This window comes from Parambassis ranga, chromosome 22 (assembly GCF_900634625.1).
Source record: "Parambassis ranga chromosome 22, fParRan2.1, whole genome shotgun sequence".
Classification (NCBI taxonomy): Eukaryota; Metazoa; Chordata; class Actinopteri; family Ambassidae; genus Parambassis; species Parambassis ranga.
Window position 1 is genome coordinate 2,395,597 of NC_041042.1, and position 26,655 is coordinate 2,422,251.

The 26,655-nt window shown below is 45.6% G+C and overlaps 3 protein-coding genes across 9 annotated transcripts in view; 2 read left to right on the plus strand and 1 right to left on the minus strand.

Annotated features, from left to right (window-relative positions):
• asmt2 (acetylserotonin O-methyltransferase 2) overlaps positions 1-1,814 on the plus strand; it is a 2,780-nt gene extending 966 nt beyond the window's left edge. Inside the window, exons 2-8 of the mRNA XM_028395584.1 lie at positions 42-216; positions 612-741; positions 830-898; positions 972-1,090; positions 1,171-1,308; positions 1,396-1,518; positions 1,603-1,814. Coding sequence (XP_028251385.1) covers positions 42-216; positions 612-741; positions 830-898; positions 972-1,090; positions 1,171-1,308; positions 1,396-1,518; positions 1,603-1,814 — 966 coding nt within the window. The remainder of the gene's footprint in view (positions 1-41; positions 217-611; positions 742-829; positions 899-971; positions 1,091-1,170; positions 1,309-1,395; positions 1,519-1,602) is intronic.
• Positions 1,815-3,486: 1,672 nt separating this feature from the next.
• On the plus strand, positions 3,487-10,782 carry jade1 (jade family PHD finger 1). Of its 6 annotated transcripts, none has more exons than XM_028394799.1 (12): positions 3,487-3,595; positions 4,917-5,005; positions 5,166-5,258; positions 5,556-5,623; positions 6,007-6,164; positions 6,273-6,457; positions 6,847-7,058; positions 7,174-7,341; positions 7,495-7,611; positions 8,031-8,645; positions 8,790-8,907; positions 9,138-10,782. In XM_028394799.1, the coding sequence occupies exons 2-12, from the start codon at positions 4,954-4,956 to the stop codon at positions 10,112-10,114; spliced, it is 2,763 nt and encodes a 920-aa protein (XP_028250600.1). In that variant the 5' UTR covers positions 3,487-3,595; positions 4,917-4,953; the 3' UTR covers positions 10,115-10,782. The 6 variants fall into 6 exon arrangements, with proteins under 6 accessions (XP_028250600.1, XP_028250602.1, XP_028250601.1 ...); XM_028394800.1 differs by lacking the exon at positions 3,487-3,595 and adding an exon at positions 3,631-3,835; XM_028394804.1 differs by lacking the exon at positions 3,487-3,595 and adding an exon at positions 4,599-4,743.
• Positions 10,783-14,568: 3,786 nt separating this feature from the next.
• On the minus strand, positions 14,569-25,699 carry nsd2 (nuclear receptor binding SET domain protein 2). Of its 2 annotated transcripts, none has more exons than XM_028394797.1 (22): positions 25,574-25,699; positions 23,592-24,241; positions 23,266-23,422; positions 22,976-23,142; positions 22,583-22,855; positions 22,254-22,467; positions 21,802-21,929; positions 21,538-21,712; positions 21,329-21,444; positions 21,135-21,224; positions 20,931-21,057; positions 20,629-20,829; positions 20,367-20,546; positions 19,534-19,690; positions 19,240-19,442; positions 19,061-19,164; positions 18,625-18,894; positions 18,312-18,428; positions 17,923-18,064; positions 17,728-17,834; positions 17,429-17,627; positions 14,569-17,285 (listed from the first exon to the last, which is right to left on the minus strand). In XM_028394797.1, the coding sequence occupies exons 2-22, from the start codon at positions 24,210-24,212 to the stop codon at positions 16,969-16,971; spliced, it is 4,065 nt and encodes a 1,354-aa protein (XP_028250598.1). In that variant the 5' UTR covers positions 24,213-24,241; positions 25,574-25,699; the 3' UTR covers positions 14,569-16,968. The 2 variants fall into 2 exon arrangements, with proteins under 2 accessions (XP_028250598.1, XP_028250599.1); XM_028394798.1 differs by lacking the exon at positions 25,574-25,699 and adding an exon at positions 24,588-24,644.
• Positions 25,700-26,655: the final 956 nt, after the last annotated feature.

Consider the following 26,655-nt stretch of genomic DNA (forward strand, 5'->3'; position numbering starts at 1 on the left):
CTGGTGTCGGTGCAGAGGTGTTGATGTGGCGTTTGTCTCAGGTGATATTTTCCGCCTGTGAGCTGGGAGTCTTCGACCTCCTGCTGAAGTCTCCGGAGCCTCTGAGTGCCCAACACGTGGCCCAGGAGCTGGGCACCAGCGTGGACGGGATGGAGAGGCTGCTGGACGCCCTGGTGGGCATCGAGATCCTGGAGGTGGAGACGGCGGATGGGAAAGGTGAAGATTGTCCTCCAGATGTAACCGATGTTTGGTTCCCTTTAAATAATAAATTTAACCATGTAGAGGCATCAGACTGAATCTGCCCTGCAGTGCACGGAGCACAGGTGTAATAAAAAATACATGCTTCCACTATTTTCTATTTTTAGCTCTGCAGAAACACTGTAGTCCTGAAACATCACGCTGATAGTTCTGCATGTTGGAGGCTGTTAACCCCTCCTTGTTGCAACTAGGAAGCCATGACTGACTGACCTCTGACCAGCAGTCATGTGACAAACATTCAGAGAATTCCCAGAAGTGCTAAAGGTTTCATATCTGTAGCATCTGGAGCTCCTGTTTTTTCACCTGTGTGGAAACGTGTTTGTCTGGATACTGAAGCTGTTGTGTTGACACAGCGTCGTACAGCAGCACCGACGTGGCCAACCTCTACCTGGCCAAAGGCAGCGCCAAGTCCCTCCATGATATGATCATCTACCAATCACAGACCATCTACCCGCTGTGGAACAACATGGTGGACGCCATCAGGTCGGTGGGGGGTGGGGATGTCGCACAGGCAGACTTGGAGCAGATAAAGTCGGGTGGAGGCTGACTAACGTGTGTCTGTGTCCTGCAGGGAGGGCAGGAACCAGAATGAGAAGACCTTCGGCCTTCCGCCCGAGGAGGTGTTCCAGGCCATTTACAGGTGAGTGCTTCAGACGTTTTCATGTGTGTTTGTGGTTCGGATCCTGCGTCTGATCCTGAAATCTACTTTGCAGGTCGGAGGAAGAGATGCTGAAATTCATGGGGCTCATGAACTCCTCCTGGGTTCTCGACGGACACGACATAGTGACGGCGTTCAACCTCTCCGGCTTTCAGACGGTAGTGGATCTAGGAGGTGAGAGGTCGTGAGGTGGAGTCAGAGGCGTCGTCCCTCATTCAGGTCTAATCTGTTTGTCCCGTCTGAACGACTCCCAGGCTGCACTGGCGCTCTGGCCCGTGAGATGGCGAAGGCGTATCCATCAGCCTCCGTCACGGTGTTTGACCTCCCGCAGGTGGTGGAGACAGCGCAGAAACATTTCTGTCAGGAGGACGATGCTGTGACGTTCCAGACGGGTGAGTCTCACCGATCAATCACACGAATGAGGTCAAAGGTCAGGATGAACATGAGGTCAAAGCGCCAGCTTGCTTTTTGATTTGCAGGAGATTTCTTCAGTGGTGAAATTCCTGCGGCCGACTTGTACGTTCTGGCTCGAATCATCCACGACTGGCCGGAGGAGAAGTGTCTGACGCTGCTGAAGAAGATCTACGACACCTGTAAACCAGGTCAGACTTCCTGTTCTGTCTGTTTTTTGTTGTTGTAGACTCGGATTTTGTTCACTTGTGTCTTCGCCCCCCCCTCCCCGTCAGGCGGTGGCGTCCTGCTGGTGGAGGCGATGCTGTTTGAGAACAGGCGGGGGCCCGTCATGGCGCAGATTTACTCCCTCAACATGCTGGTGCAGGCGGAGGGCCGGGAGCGCCCGCCGTCTGAGTACACGCACATGCTCAGTAAGAGCGGCTTCAGCAACGTTCAGGTGTGTCGGACCGGGAAGTCGTACGACACCATCTTGGCGGTCAGATGAGGGATGAATTAAAGGAACTACAGAGAAAATATCTCTGAAGCGGACTCACTCATGGACTTTACGTTGTGGTCATGTACTGTAGCCGCGTCTCAGCGTCAAGGCCTGCATCCGTCAAAGGTTGTCACCTTGAATCCACAGAGACCAGACTGAAGAGGTTAGCGGGTCATCGTGGGTCATCGTCATCTTTGAAGGATGCAGCCCCTGAACTGAGATGCAGGTTCTGCAAGAAGGATCATTCCAAAACAAACATTTACATCTGATGCCTCTTAATGTAACATATTATGATGTCATGGAGGAATTAGATGTCAGAATGCCAAATATGAAGCTAACACCAACACTAGCTTGTTAGCTTAGATCAGGCAAACGTCTCTAAACGTGTGAGGCTGCACAGGGATCCACGTTTCTGACATCAGGACCAGTATTATAGGTTCATCACTGACACATCATGTGTCCGGGACTATGCACCCAAAAATCTGGAATAATGTGACGTAAAGATGTTTTGAGGAAATGTTCTGTTTATAATCCTGTAATTTGTTTTATTACCTTTAATTTAGTCATAAAATAATAATAATAATAATTATGATAATGAGAAATGGTCAGTCTGTGTCAAATATTTACTGAAGTCTTTAAATAAATAACAAATTACATAATTTACATTTGATTATCAATAAAATAACTCACCGCGGAGCATTATTTCCTGTTATTCTGAGGATTACAGTCCATCTTCCACTGTACGAAGTCCATTTTTATACTGTTAATGGATGGATGCAGATTTATAGCAGTGTGTTGTGCTGTGTGTTCATGTGTGTTCAGCTTCCTCCGCTGGTGTTAAAACACTGTGATTCCCTCTGCTGCTGTCTGAGAACATGTTGCTGGTGATGTCTGTCCCTTCCCGCCTGGTTTTGGGATTATTTTTTGTTTACATGTGCAATAGAAGCATAAACTGCTTTTATACCCGGCAGCATGCATCCGTCATATGAACAACTTGTTTTTTCTTGTAATATTCAAACAATGCTGAAGTATTCATGACCTTTATATCCCTGATGTTTCTGTACATACTGATGTTGTTTCTTAATCTAAAAGGGAGAATTAAAAATGTTGAAGCAAACCTTAAGTGAGACTGATGCTCCCACATTTTTCAACATGAAACATGCATAATCTGGCACAATTTCAAATAAAAAAAAAATCAGTAATCCACCTGTGTAAGCAGCAGAGTAAGAATAACAATAAGGTTGGTTGCTAGGCAACCAAACTAATAAACAACATTATTTTAAAATATCGTAAACAAAAGTGTGAATAAAACATTCTGAATGAATATTTCTAATATATTTCTTAAAAAATATTTTTTGTTCAGGGGGCAGAAAACCGGTGGTTTGTGTCCCTTTAATAGATAAAGGCGTGCGTACGTGCCAAAAAAAGGAGTGAGTCACGGAGGACAGATTAATGTTTATATTATTATATTCTGACACTTGAATCATCAATCGGGAAACGTGGGTAAGTAACGTAAGTTATCAATAAGTTATTGGGAACTTTATTTCCTGCATTGATCCTGGCAGAAAGTAAAAAAAAAACATCCGCGGTGTTTTTGGTGGTGATTAAAGGAGGACGGTGCTGCCCCCCAGCGGCGGACAGGCGCCGCTGCAGCCCGGGCTGGGCTCCCTCCTCCCCCCCTCCTCCGCGCCGTGTTTGTGTATGTGGAATGCGGGTCAAGCGGAACTCACGGCAAAAACTGCGCTTCTCATCAAACTCAAACACCGGCTTCCATCGGCCTGATTCACCCTGTATGTACCGCGCAGTTTACGGAAACTCTCCGCGGGGTTCAAGCTTGTGCGCGGCTACAAAAATGCGCTTGACGGGATATTTTGGGGGAGTTTGTGTCTCTAGTATGGACGCGGTAGGAAAACGCGACATCGTCATTTAAAATGGCGCCAAAGATTAACCTCAGCCAGCGGATCGCTGGTTAAAGCTGCCGCTCTGCATCCTGCTGGTTAGCCGCAGCGATAGCTCCGCTGCACTCCGGTGTAAAGTAGCCGTTTTAATCCACGTGTTTGTGTTGGTTTGATGTAGTTTGTTTGAATCAATAATTGACCCCTAACCTTTGACAGTTAGCTGGCTGTGGCTGTGGTGTGTACACGGGGGGCTCCATAGAACGCAACGTTACGTTAGCAGCGTAGGCTAATGCTAAACACAAACAGTAGCTCCAGCTAGCTAGAGCTAGCTAACTGCTAGCGTCAGCTAAATTAGATTAATAGATTTAAGGCTGCTATAAACTCGTTACTAGAGAGACACATTTGTCCAATCGTGTGTGTTTTTTTTTACTGTGACGGACATATGGTCGTGAAAACTAGCGAATAATATGGTTAACATAAACAACATTTCCACTCGAGGCGCCGGGTATGGGTGGGCCTGCTTGTTGCATAACGGCAATGAGAGATTAGCAACCGGGCTAACATTAGCCAGCAAGAGTACACAGTCTAATTTGTTTTTTTTAAAAAAAAGGCAACACTGTATGGTCTGTTTAAGAGTGGTGATCACGCCCACTGTTCTCTTTCATGTGTTAGTTGCTAGAGCAACACTTCCTGGTATTTGTTTTGAAATGGATGCTAAGATACTAGCTACTACTTTCTGTTGGGATACAAGGGGCGTCACAGGAACTAGCCTGCTGTTAGCTTAGCCTGCTAAGTTTGGGTTAGCAATTCTTTTTTTCTGTGCATGCTGACAGTTAAGACCCAGAGATATTTCTACACCTGTTGAGAGTTTAGAGTTTAGAGTCCACGCTGGTGTTTTCGTGCACGCCGCAGAGATCACAACACTGCGGCGGCGTTTCCTGCTTGTGGTTAACTTCTTGTTGTCATCGCTGGAAACAGTGTGTGTGTGTGTGTGTGTGTGTACACAGGGCTGTCAGATCAGCAGAGAAAGAGGTGGAAAGGTGACAGGAAAATATTCTGTGCATATTATATCTTATATTTACTGTGAAGAAGTTGTATTAGTATATTGCTTTTGCAGCAAGTACTGTACTGTATGATAGTATTTCTAAATGTTTGAAACTTAATTAAGGTGTGAAGGTTTAACGGTTTGTTTTCTCTGTCTTTGTGTGTGAAGTGTCACTAAGCTGGAGCCCCGCAGACAGACGACAGAGATGAAGAGGCGCAGACACCCCAGCAGCAGCAGCGATGACTCGGACAATGGAAGTAAGCAAAATAGTCTGTGCTGACTCACTCATACCAGCTCTAAATATAGACATGAAAAAAAAGGAGGTCTGTAAATCCAGGCCTCCTTCCTAACAAGAAGTCTGTACATTTCAGTTGATTTGTTATTGTGGGTTTGAATACGTTTTTATGTCATGTTCAGGAAGTAAACGAAGAAAGAGAACGAGGGGGAAGGAAGGCAGAAGGACAGAAGTTAAGGAAGATAAGCAAAAGAATGCCTGCAGTCTGAGAGAGGGTAGGGACAGGTGTATTTGGACCTTTGGACAGGAACAAATCTGACCTTGGCTTGTTTCATCTTCACTTGCTGGATCATTGCTTTGGCGTCATAAGAGAAATGGTGGCCAGTTAATTAAGTTGATTTTTGTGACTAAACTGAAAACAGAAGACAGAAAGTGTCGGTTGCACCAGCTTGACGACACAAATGAGTTTCACTCTGTGGGTATTTTCGAGGATGTGACATTATTAGAGCTGCAGAGACGAGCCTTGGAAGAAATGCAGGGACTCGTAACACTCCGTCGTGTTCCTCCTACAGGTAACTCTACCTGCTGGTCACAACATTCGTCACAGGCCAGGAGGGGGACGGGACAGAAGCCCTCGGAGGTATGTCTGTGTTTGTTGTATTTTGACACGTATAGGTCGCTTGTTAATCTGTGAAATGCACCTTTATCTAACCACCACAGTCAACAGCGAGTCCTTGAGATGCAAACATTCAGCTGTTATCTACTGCACAGTCTGTGGACTTGGTGCCCTGCAGGCACCGCTGTACACTCCCTTTTATCAGGGAGCCAATCACATTAGTCCAGTCAAAGCAGGATCCTGATTGGCTGCTTCACAGCTGTTCATGTTTTAACCCATCCAAGCTTTGCTATTAGAAGAAAATGCATTTTAATAAAATGTCTGTACAAAAATAATAAGCACAGTTTATTCAGAGCTGAATCCTTGGTCCTTTGGCACTTGAGCATTCTGTTGATGATGTGCTGCAGGTGTTCAGGACGGACCTGATCACAGCCATGAAGCTGCACGACTCGTACCAGCTGAACCCTGAGGACTATTACATCCTTGCTGACCAATGGAGGCAGGAGTGGGAGAAAGGCGTCCAGGTCCCTGTCAGCCCACAGTCCATCCCACAGCCTGTGGCCAGGTAGGACTGCAGAGAGGACAGCATTCACACACAGAACAATGAGATCACACTGGTTATAAGGTGTGAACTGTGATAGTAGATTTAAATGTGTGTGTGTGTGTGTTGTAGGGTGTTGGTGGATAAAGGGAAAGAGGTCACGTTTGTCAGACCAAAAAAGCTGATCAGGACGTCAGGCAGCGAGGCTTTGGGCTACGTGGACATCCGGACACTGGCAGAAGGGATGTGTCGATACGACCTGGACGAGGTGGACGTGGCCTGGCTGCAGAACATAAACAAGGAGTTTGCAGAGATGGGTGAGTCTCTCCCTGTTTGTATTTCCGCCCCTCCAACTCCTCCAGAATCTGTTTGTATTCAGTTTTCAGGACTCGGGTTGTTTCCCTCTGGATTTATTTCAGGACGCTTGTGTCACTTTCACCAGATTTTTGCTTTGAAACATTAGCTGCAGTTTGTGGGGGGATGACTCACACAGTAAACGTCATAGTTGGACCTGTAATTATGCATTTTTTGTGGTTGTTGTGGGCTGAAAGGAGTCCATCTCTAGCTGTCTCTGCTGGGTGTGTGAGCACTTCCACTTTGATTACTGTGATTTTAAAAACCTGATAATTATTGTCATTTTTTTTTTTTTAGAGGAGCACTGATACTTAAATTGTAAAGACAATCGTTTATCTGTTTACTTCTCCAGCCCTGCCACCTCTGGATGAGATGACCATGGAGCGTGTGATGGAGGAGTTCGAACACTGCTGCCACGAAAACATGACGCACGCCATGGAGACGGAGGAGGGGCTGGGCATCGAGTACGACGAGGACGTGGTGTGTGACGTCTGTCAGTCGCCTGACGGGGAGGACAACAACGAGATGGTCTTCTGTGACAAATGCAACATCTGCGTCCACCAGGTCAGAGGTCACAACACACCAGCTTTTATCCAGAATTAATTTGTCGTTCATGAATCTCACACACACACACTTTCTTGTCCGCTGAGCTCCTTTTTCGGTTTCTTTCTCACATCAGGCATGTTACGGCATCCAGAAAGTTCCAGAGGGCAGCTGGCTGTGCCGAATCTGTGCCCTCGGCATCCTGCCAAAGTGCCAGTTGTGCCCCAAGAAGGGCGGAGCCATGAAACCGACCCGGAGTGGAACCAAGTGGGTCCACGTCAGCTGTGCCTTGTGGATTCCAGAGGTCAGTTCAGTCCCAATTCTGCTTTTATTTTTGTTTCTCACATCATTCTTTTTGCACACAAGTTGAATAAAAAAAGACAACTCCTGGTGGGAAAAGGTTTTATTAGCATTCGATCAGCAGCCTGTGAAGCTTTCCGTTTCACCTTCTGTGTAGGTGAGCATCGGGAATCCGGAGAAGATGGAACCAATCACCAACGTGTCCCACATCCCCAGCAACAGATGGGCTCTGATGTGCTGCCTGTGCAAAGACAAAACTGGAGCGTGCATACAGGTAGAGACGCCGCTCACATTACACACGCTTAATGAGACGTGAAAAGCAAAAAGCAGTCTGTTAGAAACACTCGGAGCGTCTGTTTCCGCTGCTTCTCAACCAAACAGACGTGGGAGGTGGAAGCGTATTGATTTCACAGCTCGGTGAGGAGGAGGAGGAAGACGCAGAGGATCAGTCAGTGGAATGTCTTTTCATAAGTTGGATTAAACATAATGCTCAGAGCAAAGACGGTGACAGTGTGAAAGCAGACAGTATGCAGGATGTAAACATGGGTATACATAATAATCATAATAGTTCTTCTAAAGCTCCTTTCCTAAATGTATCAAATATTTAAAGCACAACTGTAAGACCAGGAAGTGGTCTAAACCTCTGAATTATTTGTGTCAGCGTTTCTGACGTTGTCGTGTTTGTTTCTGCAGTGCTCAGCGAAAAACTGCTGGACTGCCTTCCATGTGACGTGCGCCCTCCACGCCAGCCTTGAAATGAACACTCTCCTCACAGAGGACGACGAGGTCAAATTCAAGTCGTACTGCCCCAAACACTCCGGGCTCGAAGGAGCCGAGTCCAGGGACAGAGACTCGGGCGGCGAGGAGGAGGAGAAGGAGCAGCAGAGTGCCAGAGACCAGAAGGGCCGGAGGAGAGGCAGGCTGAGAGGGGACGAAGGCGGCGTCTCCTCCTCTTCGTCTTCATCTTCCTGCATCGCTCCTCAGCTTCTCGGCAGAGGACCCGGCGGTCCAGAGGAGCTCAGCAGCCGGCAGGAGAAGAGAGTCAACCTCCGCAAGCTGAAGCTGCAGGAGATGGAGGAGGAGTTCTACCAGTTTGTGGAGGTAGAGGAGGTGGCCGGTCACCTGAAGCTGCTGCCGGACGTGGCGGACTTCCTGTTCCAGTACTGGAAGCTAAAACGTAAAGCCAACTTCAACCAGCCACTTCTCACGCCAAAGAAGGACGAGGAGGAGAGTCTGGCACGCCGCGAGCAGGAGGTGCTGCTGCGACGCCTCCAGCTCTTCACTCACCTCCGACAGGACTTGGAGAGGGTAGGTGTTCACGCCACCTGCATCAAGACACACAGGAGGAGCAGAGGGATCAGCTGTAGGAGGAACATTGAATAAATGTTGATAGGAATACAGAGGTGTGCCTACTTGTAGATTTAAATGTTAATCTAACCTGTTGTTCTTCAGGTCCGTAACCTGACCTACATGGTGACCCGGAGGGAGAAGTTGAAGCGGTCTCTGTGGAGAGTCCAGGAACAGATCTTCCAGCACCAAGCCCAGCTGCTCGACCATGAGCTGCTCAGTGGTGAGTCACAAAGCTTCTCGCTTAACACCTAAAAACAGACAAAAAGACATGAACAGTGTCAACAGGAGTCAGTTTCCACCTCAGTCCCAGGACGTGACTACGTTCCTCTGTTTGACCTGAAGTTAATTAAAGAGGTGCAGGAGTCTTAGCAGACTGATTTTTGTCCTGTGTAAATGAGGGCACAGTGATCATCTGACTGAGGCTCTACATTCCTTCTGTGTGTTTTTCAGGTGACCCCTTGGCCAAGGACCTGGAGAAGCTCGTCTCTCTCAGCTGGTTGTCCTCCCAGTCAAACCCCTCTTCCAGCCACTCTGGACCGAAGACCAAACGAGGGTCTCTGAAGCTGGAAAAAAGGAAGAGCGCCAGAAGAAGTCTCTCCGACTCTCCGCACAGGAGGGACAGTCTGAGCAGGACGCCAGAGACGAAGGACGGCAGGAGCTCCCAAATCAAAGAGGCCGAGCCCACAGGCGACACCAAGGTCCAAAACTCTGTCATCAGCCAGCAGACGTCGGTCCCAAAGCTTCAGAGGCCAGAGGTCATTCAGGACACGGCTGCCATCAGGCTGCACAGAATTGATTGCAGGAAAGGGTCCTGGAGGGAGGCCCCGGGGCCCCGACAGGAAGAGCTGGCAGAGCAGAGACGAGAGAACGAGCCTGATCAGGAGCGACGGAAGAGGAAGAGAGACGACACGGACAGCCTGACCAACAACAGGCTTGTGTCCAAACACCTGGAGAAGACGGTGTCCATCAGGCTGGTGGACATCAGGAGCTCCGACTCGGACGACTACTTTTTAGAAGGGGCGAGGAAGCGAATCTCTGTGGCCGTCACTGCCAACACTAACAGAGCTAGCAGCTGGCTGAGGAAAGCCCAGGTGAACGGCGCGCACACGCCCAACGGACACCTGAAGCCCTGGGGCAGGTTCAAGATCCCCAGGCGGAACGAGAAACCCCCGAGTGTCCCAGAGGGGGAGGCGGGGCAGCGGAAGCCTCTGCTCCGCCCGCTTACCAACACGCCAGAGACAACGTACCCGAGGACGCGGCATCGCACAGGGACCGACCACGGCGACTACACCCCCGACACCAAAGCAGGCGATGGCGAGCTGGAGCCGTGCTTGAAGCGATGCCACTCCCACAAGCTGAGGGGCGACTCGTCACTCAGCCGCCGCTACGGGTCTGACATCATCCGCCGAGGCGTGCTGGCCTCCTGATGGCAGAACAACACCTGGGAAAATAAGCTGCACTGTGTCAGTCTGAAAAGAACGACAGTCGCTCTTTTTATTTTTCTGACTAAATCATAAAATGGCAGAGCTGATATTTATTTTTTATCTGTAACATATGTAAACCTGGGAAATACTTTATTTTGAGCTAGAGTTTTTTTTTCTTTGAGTAGAAAGATGTCAAGTTGCCACTTAAACGCCTGCTCAGACATTTACAAGCATCAATAGGGAGAAGCTGCGATTGTTGCTTGGGACCATAAGCTTGCAATGTCATTTGTTTTGATAGTATTAAACTTGGCCATGAGTTGGTTGCACTTAGTTGATGAAGCTCTTTTCGTTTTATTGGATGTTAACGGCTACAAAAAAGGACGTCTTTTTAATGGCTATTTATCTTCAGGCTGCGATTGTTCCAGATAAACCGAGAGTTCAGACTCAGAATGATGTTTCGAAGTGTAATCGGACTGCGATCTTATCGTATCCATCATGTGCCTAACCTTTTATTTGTTTGCACTACGAGAGGACGGCACAGGTGTGAGGTATGAGTAGAGTTATTTTTACACTGACAAAGCGTTTTTTACCCTCGGCCGCTGCTGTACTACTGTTATGCAAAATGTGTCTTTGTCGCTGTCTTAAAGAGGAATAAAATTCTCCTTATGTTACGTCTGGGTCTCATTCATCTTATTTATAGCTTTTATACATATATAAAGGAAATGCTAATTTTATTAATTAGACTAACGGCACATATTTTGGTTTTTCTTTTAAATCAAAGTGTCTCAAATAAAAATATCCGATTTTTTTAAAGATGCTTTTTAGATGAAAAATGTTTTTAGGACAAATTAGCACTCAAAAAAAAAAGTTGCTTCTTTTTAAAACTTAATGCTAAAATTTGAAAATGTTCGCTTAAAGTTGAGAGAAAAAAAAATCTTAAAAAGTCGAAATACAGTTGAAAAAAATCGGGGCAACTACACTTAGCTTTTATCAGTTTTGAGTATGAATTTAAAAATGATAAACACTCAATTTAAGGGCTTTGTTCCAGACACTGCAGGGTTAAAGTACTTGTACTCGCCCCTTCAGATGGTCTGATGTTTGTCAAAGGATGGGAGTTGCTGCAGCAGCTGTTCCTGCAGGACGTCACCTGTACTTCAACCGCTACGTCACATCAATTAACCGCATGGATGAACTGCTGCTCGGCGGCCTTTCAGACTTGCGTGATGACAAACGGCTAAAAAGAAAAGGGGAGAGGAGCATCAGTGATGGCAGCAGGAGAAGTCTGTGGAGTGAAACTGCATCAGAAGCTGACAAATGAGTGTCTAAGCTACCTCGGACCTGATGACACTGAGGATTCACAACCAGAAGCACATGCCAGAGGTGACAGACTGCAACCAAGCACTGGTTCTAACCTGTGCTACCCGGGCCTCCTGACCAGTTCCCAGACATTCAGCTCAGCAGTTCAACAAAAGACACAGGCCAGCTTTGTGTTAAACAGTAAAACTACAGTGAACATGCTGTAAAATATTTATTTTTTTTAATAAAATTATAAATTGTGTTGTTTTAACTATAAAAGGCAAGAAATAAAAAAAAAAGGAGAATCAAATAAAAAATACTTCTTCTTCTCAGTGGCTCAACAGCGCCTCCAAGAATATTCAGAATATTCTGAGGAAGCAGCGGCCTGGAACACATTTAATGTACAGCTACAAAAATCAGTGTAAGACAAAAACCGACAGAATGAAATTTCAAATTTAATACTTAGACATTTGTTTTAATGTTCATCTCTGATTGTTTCTAAACTAATGATGTCAGAATGAATGCAGCTTTACAGACATAGTGAGTATATAAATGCATGCAGGCTGACACAAAGTGTTATTAAGCGATTGAGGGGAAGTGAGGAGGAGGAACTTATGTCTGATTTAAAAATAATTGAGTTTCAATATTTTATCATTACAAGAATAAAAAAATGTGGTGATAGAAATTTTGAAAAATCTCACTTTTGAGCAAAAGAAAAGCTGCAACAAGCCTAAAAAGAGACAAAGACATCACTATCCAGACAAAGGCAGATGCACAGTGGTATTAAACACAGAGGACTACCGCTCCAAAATCACGGACCTCCTCAATGACACAAACACCTATGAGTCACTTAGAGGGATCCAACTAATCAATATAAGAAGAAACTGGTCAACTGTCTACAGACATTGGAAAAAGAGAAAGTAACTAACAGGAAGCTGTACTACCAGCTCTACCCTGGAGAATCCATTCCATGTATCTATGGACTTCCTAAGATACACAAAGACGGGGTTCCTCTTAGACCCATCATAAGCAGAACTAATTCGGTTCACATATAATGTGGCCAAACATCTAGCAGCCATCCAACTCACAGGACTTTGCAGACAAACTTAAACAGATCAAAATGGACAGAGACGACACCATGGTCTCTTATGATGTGACTTCGCTTTTCACATGCATCCCCACCACAGATGTGAGGGAACTGGTGAGAGAACAGCTGGCCCGGGACAACACAGACAGAACCCTCTTAACACCAGTCCACATATGTGATCTACTGGACATCGGCCTAAACACCACATATTTCAAGTACAATGAAAACTTCTACAGACAGAAACTTGGCTGAGCCATGGGGTCAGCTGTATCCCCAATTGTGGCCAACCTCTACATGGAAGTGGTGGAGGCTAGAGCTCTAGCTTCCTTCCCAGGAACAGCTCCATCCCACTGGTTTAGATATGTGGATGACACATGGGTGAAGATCCGAGCTAGTGAAGTGGAGCACTTCACCAGACACATAAATGCAGTGGACAGAAACATCCAGTTCACTTGGGAGGATGTCAAAGACAACAGTCCTTGTTCACACTGAAGCAGACAGGGGCCTCAGCATCGAGGTCTACAGGAAACCAACCCACACAGACCAATGTCTACTGTTTGACTCACACCACCCACTGGAGCATGAGCGGGGGGTCATCAGGACCCTACAACACCGGGCACAAACAATCCCCACAGAGACAGGAGGTAGAACCAAGGAGCAAAAACATGTAAACACAGCACTCAGAACCTGTGGCGACCCAAACTGGGCCCTGGTGAAAGCTGGCAAAAGGACAGCACAACCAGAACAGGACCAGTCACACCGGACAAACATTGTCATCCCATATATATCAGGAGTTTCTGAGAAACTCAGAAGGATTTTCAATGCACATCAGATCCCAGTACACTTTAAACCCAGCTCTACACTGAGACAGAAACGGGTCCACCTCAAGGACAAAACTCCCAGGGACAGACAAACTCTAACGAAGGGCCGTCGACTGGTCCTGCACAAGGCCCGGACACAGCTTCTGGTCGTTAACTGACCATTAACCAACTATAGGGTCTTGTGAGGTCCTGCAAGATCCACCCACAGAGGTCCTGAACACATAAAACTCAGATTCCCAACCAGAATAGTAGCAGAACGTCTTCAAAAAACAATCCTTGAGTCCAGTTGCCTCGATTTAAACTCTTGGAAATTTTGAAAAACGATTTTTTTTTAAATCAGGTCAAAGCTGCTATTTCAGTCAATGTGCTACAACTGAACATAAAATGCTTTTATTTTGACAGTCTTTGACCATATAAACATCCGCGTCTCCGTGAGTTATCATCATGCACATAAGCTGCATTCCAAAGTCTATATTTCCACTTTTTCACTTTGTTACTTCATTAAAATGTTAAAAGTTTACATAACGTTACCTGAGTTTTTGTGCAGTCTTCCCCCGACAACGTGCCGCAGGACTCCTTCAACTCGGGAAAGCGGTCTAGCATGTTAGCATGCTAGCACTTCCGGTTCCCTTGGCACGAAGACGAACTTTAAAACGTGGTTTTGGGCAAGATGGCAGAAAAACGTCTGTAGTTAACAAACGCACGGGAGACATTCGTGTTTTATCCTCTATCATATAATACACCAGCAACTCAGTCAGTAAATCAGTCATGATTTATTTAACGTGTCTTAAAAAACGTGGTGGCTAACAAGCGGTACTATGCCTCAAACGTCATCAAAGCGACAAACGTGTTGATGACGTCTTATTTATGCGACTGCGCTTTATCAGGTCTATTGGCGTAACATACGCTTTTTACCATACTTCTGGTGATCGTATTTAGGCTTTAAAATCAATTTAAAAAGTGAAAAGTAACATAAAAATCTTAACATATACACCACTTAATCCAAATCTAATTCGTTTTATACAATAAACTGAACAAAAAATACATTTAAACAGACGAAGATTTAGAAATCAGAAAATAACATGATTCTAAAGTTATTTAAACTTAATGCTGGGAGTAAAAAAAGTTCTCATGGAAACATGAAAAATATTTAGATAAAAATATGAAGTCTATATAAGTCTATTAACAGCAGTACTTTAGATGCATACGTCACTGCAGGTAGTAATAAAACTCAGCAGAGCACAGACAGTGGATGCAAGTTTGACCACTTTTTATTGCATGACACAGCTGGTGTGAAATCCTGCACAAAAGTGTTTCAGCACTGCATCAAGGGGAAAAAAACAACATACAATGTTAAGAAATTGTATGATATTTACAATAGATGCATCACTATTACCACTTATACAGTATGTACATATTAGTCTCTGGTTTACTATGACAGTAGTTACAGAATGAAACCCCTACGTGCACGTTACACTTCAGCTCTACAGGGAATTACAGTGCTTTAAAAAAGGAAAAAAAAAAACACAAAACTGGCTGGACTACATTCACTCAACACAATGTTAGGATGGTGATAGAAAAATATGAGATTGGCTGCACTTCCTGACACTTACACGAGGGGAAACAATGTGCACATATTAAAAGAAAAAACGCTTCCTGCTGCATCTACACATCAAATCTGGTTTCAGACAACAGAAAACAAAACAGGGATTAAAAGTAAAACGGCTAGAACTTCAAGACTCAGCTCTGTGTGGACAGACCATCACTTTGAAATATATCCATATGAAGCGTTTGGAACAGGAGATGATTCTATGAATCCATCACCTGAAAACTTCAAAACTTCACACCTGCACCCAGAGATGGACGAGAGAGCTTCACACCAGGATTTCAATAGTAAAGCTGTTATTTAGTCCTTTTACTCTGCATGTAAACATATGAATATATTCATAACTGACAAGCCTGAACCTCATCAGCATGCCAGCACACTTTTAAAATGCTAACGGCTGTAATTAAACCTCCTCAGGACTTACAAACATGCAGCTGTCTTTGTTTACTTTCTGTACAGACAACAGCAACAGAACCTGAGTGGATGTTTGCTAAAGAGGTGGCAGAAGAATGTGGTAGACTTGAAGACTTGCTGCTCCAAATAAAATGCATCCTGCTCAGCTCAGCAGCCATAAAAACATCGGAGGAAATTCCAAGCAGCTAAACAGACCAGAGGTAGAAAGGTGTGTGTGTGTCAGGTTAGCTCTGCTATGAGTCAAGCTGAAGTACAGGGACCTTTTCAAAACGCAGACACAAAGGTCTGTTATGAATTCCTGGCAGGAAGCCGTTTGGAAGCTGGAGGATGTGGGGAGGTGATGACATTTATGTCCTCCTGACAGAGCTGAGTCTTGCTAATGACTAATGATTCATTTGGCAGAGTTACAAACTAGTACACCAGATCTGCTTAGTTCAGCAGCTGAAAGCACGTGTGCGCTGTTGCAGATTCCCTGGAGGAAGTTGTTTAGAAGCTCGAGGACGCAGGCAGGCGATGACATTTAAAGAACAAGCATCTAACCGGACAGAGCCGAGTCGCGCGCCCTGTAATCCTCCTGTGTTAAACGACGATAAAGCTGAGCCAGTGTCAAAGTACTGAACATACCTGAATGCAGTTCTGAGAAGAAAAAAAAAAACCAAGCCTCCTGAGGATTAAAAAAAAAAACAAAACAAACAGCCTGACCAGCACCTCAGATTTTACACACTACAGTGGACAGTTAAAAAGCACCTCAGAGAATCTCCCTCATTCCTTCATTTGTTGTGTCATTTATCGCCAAGCGGAGCAGCAAGATCCTCCCAGTAGTGTTTTCACGTCAATTTACAGAGTGCTCTCGTTTTTTTTTTTAAACAGCATACGTAATCCCTTGTTTTCTGGAGATGATCTTGCAGCATCATCAATCAGCATCTCTGTTTAAAACAAAACTAAAAGCTAAATCAAAGTAACAGGTTGTAAAATAGCAAAGATGTCTACGGTTAAATGTGATCTATGGCTACGAAAACAAGGTCGTCTGAAGCCTAACCCATAGTGTCTTGGTGTTTGATATTACATCTGGCATATATATACTATATATATATATATATAAAAATAAAAATCCATTTGGCAACCTGTTTGATGTCTTCCAGTAATCATAGTTTTGGTCTTTGATATAAACATATATAGATATAGGTATAAAACTCTGCTGTTCAAGATATTCCGCAGTGAGTTAAGGGGTGCTGACTGAGATTCAAGTTAAGACGGCGGTGCTGCTTCTCCGTTTGTCTGCAGGAACTCACCGGCTTAGTTTGTGATTCTAATAATAACAAAAAAACAACAGAGCAGATTAAAAAAAAGGCAGTTAGGTTGGAGAAAGAATGAACCCAGTAGCTGAAGTTTCCTGCCCTGTGCTTGCTCTGCTGATTTGTGCTTTACCACAGGTGGTTCGCCTCAGTGCAGAAGTTTAAAACAAACAAAAAAACAATGAAAGAGCGGCGAGCTGAAGGCGAGCGTGTGAGAGCTCAGCAGCGTTCCCTGATGACGAAGATGTACAGTGCCTTGAAAACACTACATGGTGTTGACATGGGGAAGGAGGTGTCAGAGTCTGGTTTGGTCTTTTTTGGCTCTCTAAAAGGTCACTTCAGGCCTCTGCGGCTTTCCTCTTTGAGCCCTTCGTTTTGGCCTCCGCCCCCTCCGTCTTCTTGGAGCCTTTAGAGGGACGAGCGGCGACGGCGGGGACGTCCACGCTTGCCTCCGAGCTGACGTGCTGTTCCTGGTTGTTGGCGTCTGTTCCCTCCAGCTCCTCGTGCTCCATGCAGCAGAGCTGTCCCGTGGGGGGCCAGGGCCGCAGCGCCCCCTCTTGGTGAGCCTTGCAGAAGGAGTTGGGACACAGCTGGCAGAAGGCCTCTGAGTTTTTGCCACAGACGTCACAGTGATGCCAGGGGCAGTCCCAGCGGCCTGCAGGGGGCGAGGACGAATCGTGTTTAGAATCAGAGATGAGCAGAGAGTTGGGAACCAGCATTTTAAGGGGATTTCTACTTAAAAACAACTAAATAGCTTGATTTAAAGATCTGCCAGCTGCCGATTGTGTCTTTTCTTACCGAAGGGTCTCTTGGTGAGGTTCAGGCAGGTCAGGTGGTACGCTTTGGTGCAGGTCTTCTTGTCACAGAGCACCAGCTGCCCCCCGTCTCCGCAGCGGAAACAGTCGTCCTCAGACTTCTTCTTCCCCTCAGTTTTCCTCCTCTTATATTTCCTCTTCAGCCTCTTTCCCTTCGGGTCAGCTGTTTGGCCATTTGAGTTCTGTGATGGATGTAAAAAAAAAAAAAAAAAAAAACAAGATTTGTATCATAAGACAAACCCGACCGCTCCAAAAGATACAAGCGACGTAATGACAGCTCACCTTCGGTCGATCACCAAGGAAACCGCTACAGTTTGGAGCCCCGCAGCGACAGACGGTCTTCTCGTTGCCGAGACAGTCGAGGTTGTAGTTAAAGGTCAACTCGGTTCCTGGAATTCAAAGTGAGTTAAACAGGTGAGACTCTTTACTACATGATTTTTGCCACATATGAAATAAAAACCTGTGAGTTATTTTCACCTGCGGGGATGTCACATACGGCAAACAGGCCAACGCGTGTGTCACCGTTCACCGTCCACTTCTGTGTCTCACAGTTGGGCTGACAGCTGTGGTTCATAAAGCGAGAGTAGTTTCCTTTTGGACCGGCGTCAATGATGCGGTCCTTCAAGACAAAAAAAAAAAAAAAACAGGAAGCACTTCAGACTCAGAACTGCTTTTATTTCTATAAATGATTAATCATTTGCATTTGTAGTATTGACAACTGTAATGTTACAGTTACCCCTCGTGCAACATTCCCAATGCAATACCACTCTGTTTATGTAGCTCCCAGGAGAAAAGGGACTGCTGCTGAGGAGGCAGCACCCCAACGCTCTGCGGAGCAAAGACATCCACACAGTGCTGGCACTCACCTTGTCGATTGTGAGCATGTAGAAGTTGGAAATGTTGTTTTCCTGTGCGTACTTGATCCTCGCCCTGCACTCCTCCTCGTCAATCAGCTCACCAATATACTCATTGACAAACTCTCCCTGTTGGAGAGATGCCGTCATTAGACCAGTGAAGTTTCCCCAGGAAACCAGGTTGAGTTTTGGTGACAAGTTAAAGTACAAACTTTTACAACTGTTACAGGCAACGTACACAAGATGGCTAGATGAGCTGCTAAAGCTAGATGATTATTGAAAATAAGGGTCAATCCGGCATTCTGTATTGATCCCTCTCTCTTACCTTCTTGATGTCCCGCAGAGCGATGAGGCCCCAGCCTTTGCCGGGCGTCTTGATAATCTTGGTCTCTGGGTAGAGACGCTTGGTGAAGTCCTGGTTGCAGCAGCGCTCCCCGCTGGGACACACCTGAGGGTGGCACTCGTACAGCAGCATGCGGTTCAGGCACTCCGACTCGAAGCTGCACGGCCTCTCATCTGTCGGCTTGCAGTTGCATTTGGGGATCTCGGAAACGTCGGCAGTGTAGACCTGAACCTTGCCAAAAGGTTTGTTAACCTGAAAGTTAAAATACTCCATGTCACTGAGGGCCTGCTTTTTTTTAAAAAGGCAGTAATGGTGAGATTTCTCCGTTTTCTGATGGTCCTTGAAAGCATCAGATATAAAGTACGACAGTGAACAATGAGCATACAGTGACTGAAAATGTGGTGGAGATAAATCTGACCTTGATAAATTTGTATGGTGGAGGTTTCCGGCTGTTCTCTTGAGCTTCCTTGGCTTCTCGCTTCATTTTTATCTCCTTGAATCGAGCTTCAGCCTCCAGCAGTGCTGAGAACAGAACATTTTAATGAGCGATTATTTGTGTCAGGAAAATATCTAAAATAACCGCAGAGATCTCTTTACCGTTCTTAAACACTTTGCCGATGCCGGTCCTCTGGTGTTTGCTGCCTCTGTCGCCCTCCATGTAGGGAAATACTCTTCCCTGGTGGGTCCAGAAGTAATCCTTGGAGCCAAAGAAGAAGACTGGGAACTCTCCAATCTCGTGACGAAGGTGCTGAATGTTGGTGGGGATATTTCTCGGGTGGTGGATTTCCGCTGGCCACCATCTAAAGGAGGAAAAAAAAAACGAGTAGGAACACACTGAGTGACTTGAGTTCATAGACACATCAGGTGGAGTTAAACAGAACAACCTCCTACCTGTATGTTCCCAGTTTGACCCATATGATGTCTCTGTATTTGGGTTTCTTTCCGGCCCGGCAGTCGTTGCAGAACCAGCTCCCATCAGGCATTGCGATGTTCAGGCAGTCGGGGTGAAAAGCTGCAGGACAAGACTCGCAGCAGAGCAACTGCCCTCCTGCAAACACAAACGGGAATCTAATTAAACCCCAGAGGCAACAAAGTTGGCAGCCAGTCTGAACGAGGGTGATAAAAAAACGCACAATAAATGTTGCATCTGACTTACAGCCAAAAAGAAAGTGCTCACACATGCTGCAGAACGCCACACAGCAGGCAAAGACTAGCCTTCGTTCTGTGCTTCAGTATCATCTCACACACCCACATTATATCACAGCTGTCTCCACAACTCTGATTTCAACTGAAAAATAGGAACTGCTGCACTTCGATTTCCAGCATCGAGTGTGTGAACAGCCTTCAGCCAGCGTCAGTGCCAAAAATGAAACATTTTCTTTGCACAAATCACTGAGATAATATTCAGACCCTAGAAGAAAGTTTGGCCTAACACCTCTGAAACTGGACACAACATATTGCCATCATTAAAACCATGAATAAATGATGCAGCTCTGATAAATAACCAGTTTTTTCAAACAGGAAACAGAGGCCGTCTAGTTTAGACTGTAATGTGATTTCCCTCATTGTAAATCAACCCAGCCAAACCGTGCATGAGCAGCAAAGATGCAAATAAAAAGACCAACACAGGCACTAAAGCTGTAACGCCAACCATTTAAACTAGCCCCGACTTCACCTGAAGAAAACAAACAAGGTCAACATATATATAGCGATTAGTAACAAACCTTTGGAGCAGACGAAGCACCAGCTGACATTGACGTGACTGTGGTGGCTGTAGCCCTTCTTGGCGTTGAAGTGATTGGTGCAGACAATGGCGGTGTTGGTGATCATCTCGCTTCCTGCAGCCACGCACAGGTCACCGATGTGGTACGCTACCGGGCATCGCAAGCAGCGCATCAACCTGCCTGTAGCACAAACGATGACCACCGGATTACATCAAATGAAGCAGAGAGGAGGAAGGAGACCATTCGTGAAGGATCGCCTCACCTTTGGTGGACTTGAGGTTGTTTCGTAAGCCATAGTGGCAGCTCAGGCAGGAGTGGAGGGGGCAGCGGAAGCCCTTGTTGTCAAAAACTGTGAGGGGGTTGAGGCGGACGCACGCCTCGTGGTAAAACTTCCCGCAGTGTGGGACGTGGCAGCGGCGGACCTCACCGTCCGACTGCTTACAGCTGAAACACGAGTGGATTCCTAGGAAGACAAACGAGGTCAGAAGATAACCTCCGTTAGCTAAAGTCTCCAATTTAAACATTTCCTTTGTCGTTATTATAAAAGGCAGTCGGGTTCTGCACCTGTGCTGCACTCCTGACACAGCAGCTTGTCGTCAGGGTTGAAGGACAGGCCGAAGCAGTGGAGGTGAAACATCCCACAACACTGGCCTTCGCAGGGCACCAGGTCCTCGCCGGCCTGCTCGCACTTCTGCAGACCCACACAACCACACAGATCAAACCACAATTCTAATTAAGGACAAAACGTCAGATCACAACAGATGATACCTGACAGACGAACTCCTTCTTCCGTTCGCCCTTCTTTGTCCCGTCTAAGCTGTCGCTGGGAGATTCAGGACGCCCTTCACTACCAGAACCCTGGAGCAAACGGTGTGTCATGAACTTCAGTAACAAGTGCTTAATAATGCACAAACATCCTTTCTCTTTCCTTCACATCTGAGAATTAGAGAAAAAGAAATCACCTCAGTATCAGGACACGGGGAGGACCGCCTCCTCTTTGCCTTGGAAGCTGCAGGCTGATTCTCTCCATCCTGTTTCCTTTTCCTCCTACGCTTTGGTTTCTCTGCATCAGGCTCATCTGTGTACAGTCAGAATGTGTGGACCATTATCTCCAAGCGTCAATTAAGCAGCTAAACAACTGCACAGAACAACGTGGAACTGGGTCATTTACCAGTAAGAAGATCTTTTGACTTCTTCGGCCATTTCTTGGTTTCTTTTGCTTCTTGTACGTCCATTTTCTTTCTTCTTCTCCTCTGCTTTTTCTCAGTTCCCTCCGAGGCCTCTAGGTCAGTTTTCTTTCTTCTTCTTCTTCTCTGCTTTTTCTCTGTTCCTTCTGAGGTGGAGGCCTGTATGACAACATATAGTATATATACACAACACTTAAATCTCATCTATCGGGTGAACCTGAGGAAAATAACGTCAGAATGACACTCACCTGGTTTTCTGCCTTTTTGCTCGTTTTTTGCCTTTTGACACATAACTGGTATTGATCAAGCTGCTGGTCCTTGTCTGTCGGGGTGTCTGTTAGTGGCCTTTTATTCACCTTCTTTTTCACCCTTTTCACTAAAAAACAAACAGTACAGGATACACGCTTAAACTTCCGACATGCCGACAGCTTTTTGAGGAGCTCAAGGATTGACTGAGTCCAACAGGATAGTGAAGAAAACATGAGAACGGAGCCTATAAACCTGCAACCTCTAATTACTGAGTTAATACAGGTGGAAAAATCGACTTTCTCCTGCGAAAATAAAATATAGTGGCCACAAAAGAGCGATAATAAATCCACTTATAAAAATACAGAGCAGGGGACTCCACACGTACCACACATGTGGTCAGATTTAACCACCAGCTGACTAGAAGGCGAGCACAAATCCACTTTCAACCAACCTGGAAGTGAAACTTGAAGTGATGCTGCCTCAGCAACGTCATCTGCTGGAGGCAGCTTCTTTTTCCTTTTCCTCACTGGGTCACCAGTGTTGTCTGCTGCAGATTTCTTCCTTCTCCTCACTGTCTTCGTGGGGGACTTCGCCTCTTTGGGTCTCCTCTTTTTCTTCTGAGGTACAACAGAAGCTTGTAGATCTGGTGAAGACGTTGAGGGATTCTGGGGGGGGGGGGGGGAAGAGAGACAAAACACACACACAGATGCAAAAACAGATGTGTTTAATGATGGCAGCCAAAGGTTGTAAAACTACTACTAGATATTAAACTTTTCTCACTGTTGAAGTGCTGGACTGAGGCACAGCTGCACCAACTGCATCCACCAACAGAGAAGGGAGGTCCAGCCGAGACTCCGTCTCCTGGTCCTGTTCTTTACTCTGGTCTGGCTTCAGCCTCTCCAAGATGTGGGGGTTCAGATGTGGCCCGTCATCGTCGTACAGAAACGTGAAGTTTGCGATGCGATTATCCAGTGACATGTTAAGTGCCTCCTTGGCCTGAATGATGCCCATGTTCCACTGGGCCTGGAGTTTACGGGGTACAGAGGGAGCCGTCTGCAAGACAAAGAGGGAAAAAATGTTATAAAACAACTAGGAGGAGAGTGCAAATACAAATACTGCCTGCACAGAAAAAGTAAAACTTGCATTTAACATTAAATAAATGTCAAGTCATACCTTTCTATGGATGACACGAGAGGTTGACTGTTTGTTGCCCTGGCTCAGTTCCTGGTACTGATCCTCGCCAGTGAAGGACACCATGTTCTTCTCAAAGATGTAGCCTCTCTCTGGGGCATCCCCAAAATACTGCACATGGTAAAGGAGGCCCAGCCTGCTGTTGGTTGCTAAAGAAACCACCGCCCAAAAAATAAAAATAAAAACATTTAAACACAGAATATGATCCATACATGAGCTCAAACATGCAGTCTGTGGTTACTAAAAATATGGAATTGACCACAAATCTTCACCTTTATGCTTCTGCTTGAAGTGAATACTGTATTCTGGGTCTGTGGTCACCATACAAGGCCACCAGGGGTACCCTGACACCTTGGTCCAAACCATATCCCCCACAGAGAATTGGACCTTTGCTGCTGCCTCTTCCTTTGATTCTGGCACAATATCAGGCTAAAAAAATATCAATGAATAATTAATAACTGATTAATTTTTCCTAGAGGTGCACGTTTGTGTTTTTGTCTTTTCCTAATGAACATTTTAAATACAATCACATATAAACAAAGTCACATCTGTCAAGTTAAATTGTATTAAAGGTTAGAAACAGGAATAGGAGTCAAACCTCATTGGCTGCTTCTCTTTCCTCTCCAGCATTCATGTGGTCAAGTGGCTCCACAGGGATCACAGAGGAACTGAAGCTTGCTTGAGGTTTTGGTTTGTGAATTCTGCCCCTCCTCTTCTTCATGTCCTGCCTCTCATCAGACCCAGATATAGTACCTTCAGTGGCTGTGGCCAAACTGGTCCCGTTGGCACAGCATTGCTCAAACGGCGGCTGCTGCTGGACCGCCTGTGGTATGGTCACCTTCAGTTCGTGCTCAGTGTGAGGAGTGCAGTTGTGCTGATGGGTGCCATTCGTCGCCGGGGCTTCAGCGCCTTTAAGCATGGGTGGCTCCGGAGCACAAAGCTTGGGCAGGGCGTCTTGATCGCCGTTTAGCACACGGGAGGTGAGGTCTTTGAGTCTCTCGTGGTTGTGGTTATTATGACTGTGGCCAGCCATCTTCTGCAGAACGCTGTCTTGTAGTGTGGCAGCCAGCTGTGCAGCAGCTTTGTCCATTAGCAGAGCTGGGTCACTGCTCATGTCCCCCCGGCCTTTGCGTACACTCAGGGACTCCGGGGGCTGCTTCATGCTGATGGGGTTGGCTGGTTCAGGCATTGAAGGCAAGGAGCTCCCTTTGCTATCCATCCCATCTAAGCCCCTCCAGGCTCACTGAGCTACAGGACAAGAAACACAGAGAAACTTATCACTCCACACACATTTGCAAAACTGGTATTCTGGGATATGAATCCTGTGAGGATATATCGTTACACACATTTTACAAAATGGCACTCAGTTCCAGCGGAGCACGAACACCCGACTGCCTGCAAGCCACACTGAACACTGCACCTGTCATGGACCGATCTAACCGCGTAGTTTGGGATGTTTTTCACCAAAAGTCGGAAGAAACACACACACAAAACATCTGTATAACCAAGTAATACCTATAGCCAGTAGTGAAATCTGGACCTGCACACTGAGCACAACTCGTGTAAATGAGGTCAAGGAAAAAAAAAGTCTTACCACGACAATTTTAATAAGTTGCCTTAATTCTGGGAGTGGACGAGCTAGCTGCTAGCTGCAGATTGTGTGGTTTAAGGCGGTGTGGAGAAGGCAGCCTGCAGGCTCCACCGCATGCAGCGAATGCCCAATGAGTGGGTGGCTAGCTGTGCCGCGTAACCACCGCATTACCGGGTAAGAAAAGCCGCGGAAATGGAAGCAGCTGACAAGTGGAGCGATGCAACTGGAGTGCGAGTAATTGCTGGAATTACCGACTGAACGTGCACATCGCGCTGCGTTTTATAAGGCAATGTTAGTTCGCTTATTTATAGCATAACAACTTCACTTCAACAAAATAGTTCCAAGTGACGTTGTTGCAGCCGCTTCGCGTTCACATTCACATTGCAGCGTATTCCTGCCGGCTAACACAGAACAACACCATCATTAGGAAGTGGTTTCCATATCTTGACACACACAAGAAAAGAGGCTCCGACTATTATCTGAAGAGGAAGCCGTGATAAGGGAATCCTCTGGATCCCAGTCACGGGCAGGGGGACAAGCACTTTCCCCATCCAGCATCATCTCTGTCATCGGTACAGTCAGCCATTACGCCGGATTCCAGCAAATAGACAAAGCCGCCACCCAAGCGCTATATGCAGCTAAAATACTAGCTAACCAGCTAAAGCTAATATGCGAACACACCGGTGAATAAACAACTCAACGGATGTGGTAGCTTCCTTAAACTGTTTTGCTTTTGTTTCACAGATAAATTCAATTTGTAGGCGCCATGACAGCTCGTTTTGAAAAAGTAAGCTAACCGTGCTAGCCAAAGCTAACCAGCCGTACCATTGGAGCTAAGTCAAATTGCAAATAGCATAGTTAGCTGGCTTGCTAACTAGCTAACAAGCTCTCTCTCTCTCTCTCTCTTGCTAAAATGGATGGTCGTGCCTCACAAAACAAGTTCAACCCAGAACTGACAATAACATGAAAGGGACTTTCTGTCCGGTTACCTGTGGAATCGCCTCTCGGTGGTTAAAGGGAAAAGATGCCCGTATTCATCCTGTAGAGCGAAGGTTTTCATTCAAGTCGAATCAAAAAAAGCTTGCGGGAAACTCAAACTCTCCGGCCGATCAGCGCGAAAAATACTCACTTCCGATTGGTCGGGAGCGGAGAGAGGATCCAACCGGTCCTTTCAAAAAACCAACCGTAGGAAGTGGCTGACCCGGTGTCTCCCGTGTCCTCTCACGCCACTTCACACATTCTTCTGTGTTATTATGGAGTCATTAGCGCCTACAGTTACTTTGTGTGTTTTTTTCTTCACAACTATAATAAAATCATATCTGGAAGTTTATATCCTTTAATACATTATTGGTACAGTCGGAAAAGGGGTTAAAATATGTATGTTCCTTCGGGATTAATAAAGTTTTATCTTATTTTATCTTATCTTATGTATGTGAAGGAAAAACATTGTTTTTCTGCATAATATTCAACCACAAAGGTTTTTTTTTTAAGGTATAAGGGCTTGTTATGAGGCTATAGTTAATAAAAAAAAATACTGAAAAATAAAAATAATCTCTATATTCCCTGAGAGGATAATAAAGCAACCGAGGTCCACGGTTATTTAATATCATTTTTATTTAAATTTAAGCATAACTTACTGTAGTTACAGGATGATATACATCCCACCTGGTTTCCTTAAAATAAGTAAAGTTGTTTTTAGTCACGTGACCTCTGATTCAAATGATTATTTATCAGTTCCTAATTGGACCTGACAAAGACCCATTCTTTATATAAAACACTGTACAGTAAATTAAGCTCAAATATATCCAGTACCTACAGTAGTCGCTAGAGGGCGTGGAACTTTCCCTAATACCGTAATAAAACTGACTTCCGGCAACCGTTTTCCTTTCAAAATAAAAAACATTATTTTAGCAACAAGGTCTTTAACGTAGGATACAAACTAATCTAACTTAAATAACGTGTTAATCCATAAAATTAAGTCTTTTATTTCATAATTAAAACTTTGTTTGTTTGTTTGTTGCTGATAGGTCATGGCTTTGGTTCATATTAATGATAAAATATAAATTGTCAA

Excerpts from the sequence above, each read along its gene's own strand:
- jade1 (XM_028394799.1), top strand. The coding sequence starts at position 4,954 with ATGAAGAGGCGCAGACACCCCAGCAGCAGCAGCGATGACTCGGACAAT. Across the intron at positions 5,259-5,555 it reads TGCCTGCAGTCTGAGAGAGG|GTAACTCTACCTGCTGGTCA; the intron begins GTAGGGACAGGT and ends TTCCTCCTACAG. Across the intron at positions 6,458-6,846 it reads CAAGGAGTTTGCAGAGATGG|CCCTGCCACCTCTGGATGAG; the intron begins GTGAGTCTCTCC and ends TTACTTCTCCAG.
- nsd2 (XM_028394797.1), bottom strand. The coding sequence starts at position 24,212 with ATGGATAGCAAAGGGAGCTCCTTGCCTTCAATGCCTGAACCAGCCAAC. Across the intron at positions 21,445-21,537 it reads GTCAAAAGATCTTCTTACTG|ATGAGCCTGATGCAGAGAAA; the intron begins GTAAATGACCCA and ends GACTGTACACAG. Across the intron at positions 17,835-17,922 it reads CGTATGTGACATCCCCGCAG|GAACCGAGTTGACCTTTAAC; the intron begins GTGAAAATAACT and ends TTTGAATTCCAG.